Source organism: Jaculus jaculus, chromosome 6 (genome assembly GCF_020740685.1).
Source record: "Jaculus jaculus isolate mJacJac1 chromosome 6, mJacJac1.mat.Y.cur, whole genome shotgun sequence".
In the NCBI taxonomy this organism is placed as follows: domain Eukaryota; kingdom Metazoa; phylum Chordata; class Mammalia; order Rodentia; family Dipodidae; genus Jaculus; species Jaculus jaculus.
Window position 1 is genome coordinate 91802790 of NC_059107.1, and position 6519 is coordinate 91809308.

Genomic DNA, 6519 nt, shown 5'->3' on the forward strand with positions numbered 1-6519 from the left:
ACCCAGGTCCTTAGGCTTTGCAGGCAACCGCCTTAACACCTTAGCCATCAACCCAGCCCAGCCAGTTATCTGTGACTCCTTCTCCCTGGTCTTCCTGCCCTAAGATTTCCCGACTGGCCCCTTTCCACCAGAAGCAGAACCTCTTGTGCCTTGCGGTTTCCCTCACCCAGCCTGGCAGAGCCCTGCTGAGTTGATGCCTGGTCCCCTCTTCTCTAGATAGTGAGTTGGGGGCTTAGGCAAGAGAAGGGAGAGGAACTACATCTGAAATTCCCCGGGCCTAGGAGCTCCCCAGTTCTTCTCAGCCCCACTTCAGCCTCTCTCTTCCAGACTCAGACCTCTCACCCACTTCCAATTCAGAAAGGGCTTGTGCTGGTCCTTGTGCTGCCCTCCGCATGTGGCACAGTCTCCTAATTTGCTCATTGAGGATGGGGCTGGGCCTGGGCTGGAAGGAGCTCCAGAACAGTGGCAGCAAAGGCTCAGAGCCCAGGTCTGTAGAAGGAAGCACCAAGGCTTCCCCAGTCCCTCCTTCCAGCTGCTTAACCATCACTCCCATAGGAATTGAGGGGGGTGTGCAGGCTCTGGTTAATCCATCCTGTCCCCTCTCTCCCAACCTCCTTCCTATTCCCCTGGCAACCAAACTAGATTCATCAAGGAGCAAGACCTGGTAGCTGAGCTGGGAGAGGCTAATAGCCTAGAAGGAAGGAGGGGCCTGGAGAGGAGAGGAAGCTAGGGATGTGAGCCAACACTGGGGCTGGGCGTTGGCTCTGGTGCATCTCAGAGGATACACAAAGGGTGGGGGTGTTCTCTGCCCTGCAGTGCTGGAGGAGCTAGCCAACAGGGATCCAGTCTGGAACCCCCAGACTGCTCCTTAGGTACCCAGCTCTTGCTCTCAGTCCTCATCTGAGGTGAGGGCACTGGAGTTCCCAGCAGCGCCAGTAGCAGACACAGGGCTCCCAGCAACCCAGAGGCCTCACCACTCTGACTCCTGCAGACCATCCAAGCCGCTTGTGTTCTCTCCTAGACAGCCTAGGACCGTGTTCCACAAGCTGGCTGACACAGGAAGGCCAAACACCAGCCTCCCACTTACTAACTCTGGGTGGGTGGGAAGGTGGCTAGAAGGACATGTGGCTGGGAATTTGTGTCATGTCTGCGCACACTGATGGGTCAGGCTATGCATATGCATGTTTCTGGATCTGTCTGAGACCTTCTCTCTCCTTTTTCAGCCAGTTAGGGCTGGGTGTCTTCTATTTTTCCATCTTATCACCCCCTCCCCACTCACACCATCTCTGGGGTACGTGCACCTCTTCAATACCGCAAAGGGGTGTCCATCTCTGTCCATCTCCTAACCTTGGCAGCAGCTGTTGCCGCTCAGACCCCTCCCCTTCCCACTTCAGGAATTACTCTGGTTCCAGTAAGGCCCGTGACTGAGCAGCAGTTGGTGCAGAGGGGGTTGAGAATCCAGTAAAGATGATCAGTATACCGCAGACCCACTCCGCTCAGCCTCTGACATGGCACGGGCCCTCCCCGCCCAGACCTCTCAACATCCCTACACCCTGCCCCGCTGTGAGGTGCCCACCTTGTTGGAGCAGCTGGTGGACTAGGTTTAGGGGGCTGTGTCTTTAAGCAGGAAACATCAGCAGGCAACGTCTGCTGGGCCAATGGGGGGAGGGGAGCTGGTCAGTCCATTAGCCGCAGAGCTGGCGCCAATCTCCAGCCCTTCACTGGGCCCTGGGGAATAGGGAAAGAGTCCTTTCCCCATAGCCCCCCTTTGCCTCTGCCCTCCTGTCCCCAATTTTTCCTGGGTATGGTGAAGGAGAGGGTAACCAACAACAGGTGAAATGAGAACCCCTGCTTCAGGGGGCAAGTGGAGGCAAAAACTGGGGCCTAGGCCAGGTTAGCTCTCCCTCCACCTACCTCCCTTCTCATGCTGAAAGCTTGTTCGGCCTTTAACCTCAGGTCCTCCAATACCCTAATTTTCACCACCTCCTCCAAGCGGTCACCCCAACTCAATTCGCTCTAAGCTATAGGGATGGTTGCTGGAAGGTGCTGCCACCGTCCCCAGTCCCTTTCCTTTGGTCACATCCTCTCTTCCATCCCCGCCAGCAACAGGGGGGAATCAAGTAGGCAGGCCGCCAGTAACCAGGGGAGAGAGAGGCGCCTCCGCTGCTCCGCAGGGTGGGGCATCCCCCTCCCCACGCAGCCGGGCTCTAGTCAGGCCAGTGGGAGGAGCTGCCCGTGCCCCCCCTGAGACCGCAGGCCTATAAAGCCTCCCCGCATCGGTCCGCAGCTCCTTCCCGTCCTGGCCTAGCTCTGCAAGTGGCGATCGCCATCCTTTGGTCGCCATGAGCCATCATCCGTCGGGCCTCCGGGCCAGCATCAGCTCCACCTCATACCGCCGGACCTTCGGGCCACCGCCTTCACTGTCCCCTGGAGCCTTTTCCTACTCGTCCAGCTCTCGCTTCTCGAGCAGCCGCCTGCTGGGCTCGGCGTCCCCGGGCTCCTCGATGCGCCTGGGCAGCTTTCGTGCCCCTCGCGCCGGTGCCCTGCGCTTGCCCTCGGAACGCCTCGACTTCTCCATGGCCGAGGCCCTCAACCAGGAGTTCCTGGCCACGCGCAGCAACGAGAAGCAAGAGCTGCAGGAGCTCAATGACCGCTTCGCCAACTTCATCGAGAAGGTGCGCTTCCTGGAGCAGCAGAACGCCGCCTTGCGCGGCGAGCTGAGCCAGGCCCGGGGCCAGGAGCCGGCGCGCGCCGACCAGCTGTGCCAACACGAGCTGCGCGAGCTGCGGCGCGAGTTAGAGCTGCTGGGCCGCGAGCGCGACCGGGTGCAGGTGGAGCGAGACGGGCTGGCCGAGGACCTGGCGGCGCTCAAGCAGAGGTCAGGGGGCAGGACTGCGGCCCAGCTGCGGCCACGGCCGTCCAGGCGTGGGCTCCTCCTTCTCCTCCCTTCCTCCCCTCCCCTTCGCTCTAGCATCCCAAGGGCGTGGCTCCGCTGGCCAACCTCAGCAGATAGATGCCCCAAGCCATCCTCCCCGCAGACTGCAAGCGCCCTAGCCAGCACTTTGGTCTTAGTGTCTGGGGAAAGTGGCAGGGTATTAAGGGGACCCTCTCTCTGTTCCCAGCCCATTAGACAGGCAGCCTGAAGACTCCCCTTTAGAGTCCCGGGGAGCAGCAACAGCAGATCCTGGCAGGGGGAGGGAGCAGTCTGGGGCCAGGGCCTAGCGGTGACCCCGTGGCACACTGTCTGCCTCTGCGTGTCAGGTTGGAGGAGGAAACGCGCAAGCGGGAAGACGCGGAGCACAACCTCGTGCTTTTCCGTAAGGTGAGCCTCGGCCATCTGCACCTGGTACCTGCGTATGTATCTAGGGTGGCACCAGTGGGCGAAAAGAGGCAACTAGTTGCTTCACGAGGTAGACGGGGAAAGCCTGACCCTTCCTCGGCCTGAACAGCCCCTCCTTTCTCTTGAACTCCCCCTCTCACAACCCGACAAAGGACGTGGACGACGCCACGCTGTCCCGACTGGAGCTGGAGCGCAAGATTGAGTCCCTGATGGATGAAATTGAGTTCCTGAAGAAGCTGCATGAGGAGGTGTGCGGACCCGGGTGTCAAGGGAGGCTTAGAGGTGGCCTCCCGGGAGCTGAGGAGACCGTGCTGTGGGGACTGAGGGGTGGGGCAGAGGACTCTCCCTGGCAGTGGGAACTGAGATTCTCTGGGTACACGCAGAGTCTCTACAACCTCCTAATCCCCCACCCCCAACACGCTACAGGTGGTTGTACCCCCACCCATGCGCCACCTGTTGGCAGGAGGGAGAGCTGCAGCTGGCTTAATGCCAGTCTGGGCACAGGTCTCAGTGCAGAACGCGCTGCGCTCCTTGGCGCCTCCTTCTGTTCATGGAAGTGTTCCCACACACACTTTTATTTTTATTTATTTGAGAGAACAGAGAAAACATTGGCATGTCAGGGCTTCTTGCCGCTACAAACTCCACATGCATGCGCCACTGTGCATCTGGCTTTACGCGGGTACTGGGGGATCGAACCCGATCTGCCAGGCTTTGCAAGCAAGAACCTTCAACTCCGAGCCATCTCTCCAGCCCCATTTTTTTTTCGAGGTAGGGTTTCACTCTAGTCCAGGCTGACCTGGAATTCACTGTGTAGTCACAGGGTGGCCTTGAACTCATGGTGATCCTCCTACCTCTGCTTCCCAAGTGCTGGGAATAAAGGCGTGCGCCATAACGCCCCACTCTTTCTCTTTGAGACTCAGTCTCGTGGCCCAGCCTGGCTTTGAACTTGAGATCGTTCTGTCTCAGCCTCCCGAAAGCTGGGATGACAGGTGTGCGCCACCACCCAGGCTGAGTGTCCCCTTCCTCTCATGCACACCCTGCGCAGCGTGCGTGGGATTTGCACAGTCGGCTCATCCTCTGCCCTTTCTGGCCCATAGGAGCTGCGGGACCTTCAGGTGAGCGTGGAAAGTCAGCAGGTGCAGCAGGTGGAGGTCGAAGCGACAGTGAAGCCGGAGTTGACGGCGGCGCTGAGGGACATCCGCGCGCAGTACGAGACCATCGCGGCGAAGAACCTGCAGGAGGCCGAAGAGTGGTACAAGTCCAAAGTGCGCGGGACCGGGGAGGACTCGGGAGGGTCCGGGAGGGGGAAGCGCTGCAAAGTGTCGCGCGTGCCAGCTGTGGTCACCTGACACTCGGCAGTACGCGGACCTGTCGGATGCAGCCAACCGGAACCACGAGGCCCTGCGCCAGGCCAAGCAGGAGATGAACGAGTCTCGACGCCAGATCCAGAGCCTGACGTGCGAGGTGGACGGGCTGCGCGGCACGGTGAGCTCTGGCCTGTGTGCCCGGGGCCGCTGGGCGGACAATGCGGGACAATGACCGGCCCCTTCCCGCTCCCCCCAGAACGAGGCCCTGCTCAGGCAGCTGCGGGAGCTGGAGGAGCAGTTCGCCCTGGAGGCCGGCGGGTACCAAGCGGGCGCCGCGCGGCTGGAGGAGGAGCTGCGGCAGCTTAAGGAAGAGATGGCCCGGCACCTGCGGGAGTACCAGGAGCTCCTCAATGTCAAGATGGCCCTGGACATCGAGATCGCTACCTACCGGAAGCTACTGGAGGGCGAAGAAAGCCGGTGAGGGGCAAGGTGGCTGGGATGGACCTGGAATGGTTGGCATTTGGGGAGCAGAGTGAAGGGAGTGGTGGGGCTAACGGTGTGCTTCAACCGCAGGATCTCTGTGCCAGTTCATTCCTTTGCCTCCTTAAGTCTAAAGTCGACTGGTAAGTTGTTCACGTCTGGCTTCCAGCCTGTATCTGGTTCCCACCCTACATCTTGTCTGCTTCATAGAGAGAGTTTTCTCCACGGAACTGAGTCCTGGCCTATACTGGCCCCTGTTCCTCAAGTGGTACTTGTCCTTGGCCCTTAGGGATGGGAGCAGGGTGTCTAAAAGAAGAGAACCCCAAACTTTTCCCTTTCTGCCCTCACGGGGATTTCTTCTAGTGCCTGAGATGGAACCTCTCCAGGACAGCCACAGCCGCAAGATGGTTCTGATCAGGACCATTGAGACTCGGGATGGAGAGGTGAGACAAAGCCCCTGATCCAGGACCTGGTCACCTCCCCTGCTGCTTCTGAACCCCAGACTGGCTACTGATCTTAGGGTGTTGAGGATGGTGGTCTTTGGAAGAGGGACGGACGACAGACAAGGAAGATGGAGAGATAAGCTGGAGCATCAGCAGTGTTATGCCAAGCAGGGGACACTGTGGCCCCAAGGAGGTACTGAATCATCTTGTCTGTACCCTTTGCCCACAGCACGTGGTGACAGAGTCGCAGAAGGAGCAGCACAGTGAGATGGACAAGTCTTCTGCTCACAGCTACTGAGCCCTCTGTCCGGAGCTCCCCTAAGCCTACTCTAAACCGGAACCCCAGCACTACCCTCAACTACTCCCTCCCTCTGCATGTGACATCCTCCCCACCCTGGCCCATGGCCACCCTTATCAGGCCAGCAGTAGCTGAGTCACTTCCTGCCTGGACATATAGAAATGACCCATGTTTTCCTTTTCCTATCCTGGTTAAGAGGCCAATGACCCCCCAGGACAAGCTATTCAAAAGGTGGTCCCATGATAAGTGGAGTAGACCAGTTGTGTGTTTTACTCTGAGTCAAATAAAGCTGCTACCAAGAGAAACTTCTCAGTGTGTGTGTGTGTAGTGGAGGGGAAGGGCATGGGGAAACAGTCCAGCAGTATTTTCTTTTTTTCTTTCTTTCTTTCTTTCTTTTTTTTTTTTTGGTAGGGTCTCACTCTAGCTCAGGCTGACCTGGAATTCACTATGTAGTTTCAGGGTGGCCTCGAACTCTCAGCGATCCTCCTACCTCTGCCTCCTGAGTGCTGGGATTAAAGGCGTGCGCCACCACGCCCGGCTTCCAGCAGTATATTATTTTTTCCACTTTGGGGTTATTTTTTTCTGACTCCCAAACTCTTGGCATCTATGACTATTTTTTAAAAATGTTTTTAATAGCTGGGCGTGGTGGCG

General features: G+C 58.5%; 1 protein-coding gene across 1 annotated transcript; it reads left to right on the forward strand.

The window, feature by feature from the left end:
- The first annotated feature begins 2277 nt into the window (after window positions 1-2277).
- On the forward strand, window positions 2278-6173 carry Prph (peripherin). The gene is made up of 9 exons (XM_045152851.1): window positions 2278-2878; window positions 3262-3322; window positions 3493-3588; window positions 4438-4605; window positions 4700-4825; window positions 4904-5124; window positions 5221-5270; window positions 5491-5570; window positions 5800-6173. Exons 1-9 carry the CDS (start codon window positions 2343-2345, stop codon window positions 5866-5868), a joined length of 1407 nt encoding a protein of 468 aa, XP_045008786.1. The 5' UTR covers window positions 2278-2342; the 3' UTR covers window positions 5869-6173.
- The last annotated feature ends 346 nt before the right edge of the window (window positions 6174-6519 follow it).

Excerpts from the sequence above, each read along its gene's own strand:
- Prph (XM_045152851.1), top strand. The coding sequence starts at position 2,343 with ATGAGCCATCATCCGTCGGGCCTCCGGGCCAGCATCAGCTCCACCTCA. Across the intron at positions 2,879-3,261 it reads CTGGCGGCGCTCAAGCAGAG|GTTGGAGGAGGAAACGCGCA; the intron begins GTCAGGGGGCAG and ends TCTGCGTGTCAG. Across the intron at positions 5,571-5,799 it reads TTGAGACTCGGGATGGAGAG|CACGTGGTGACAGAGTCGCA; the intron begins GTGAGACAAAGC and ends CTTTGCCCACAG.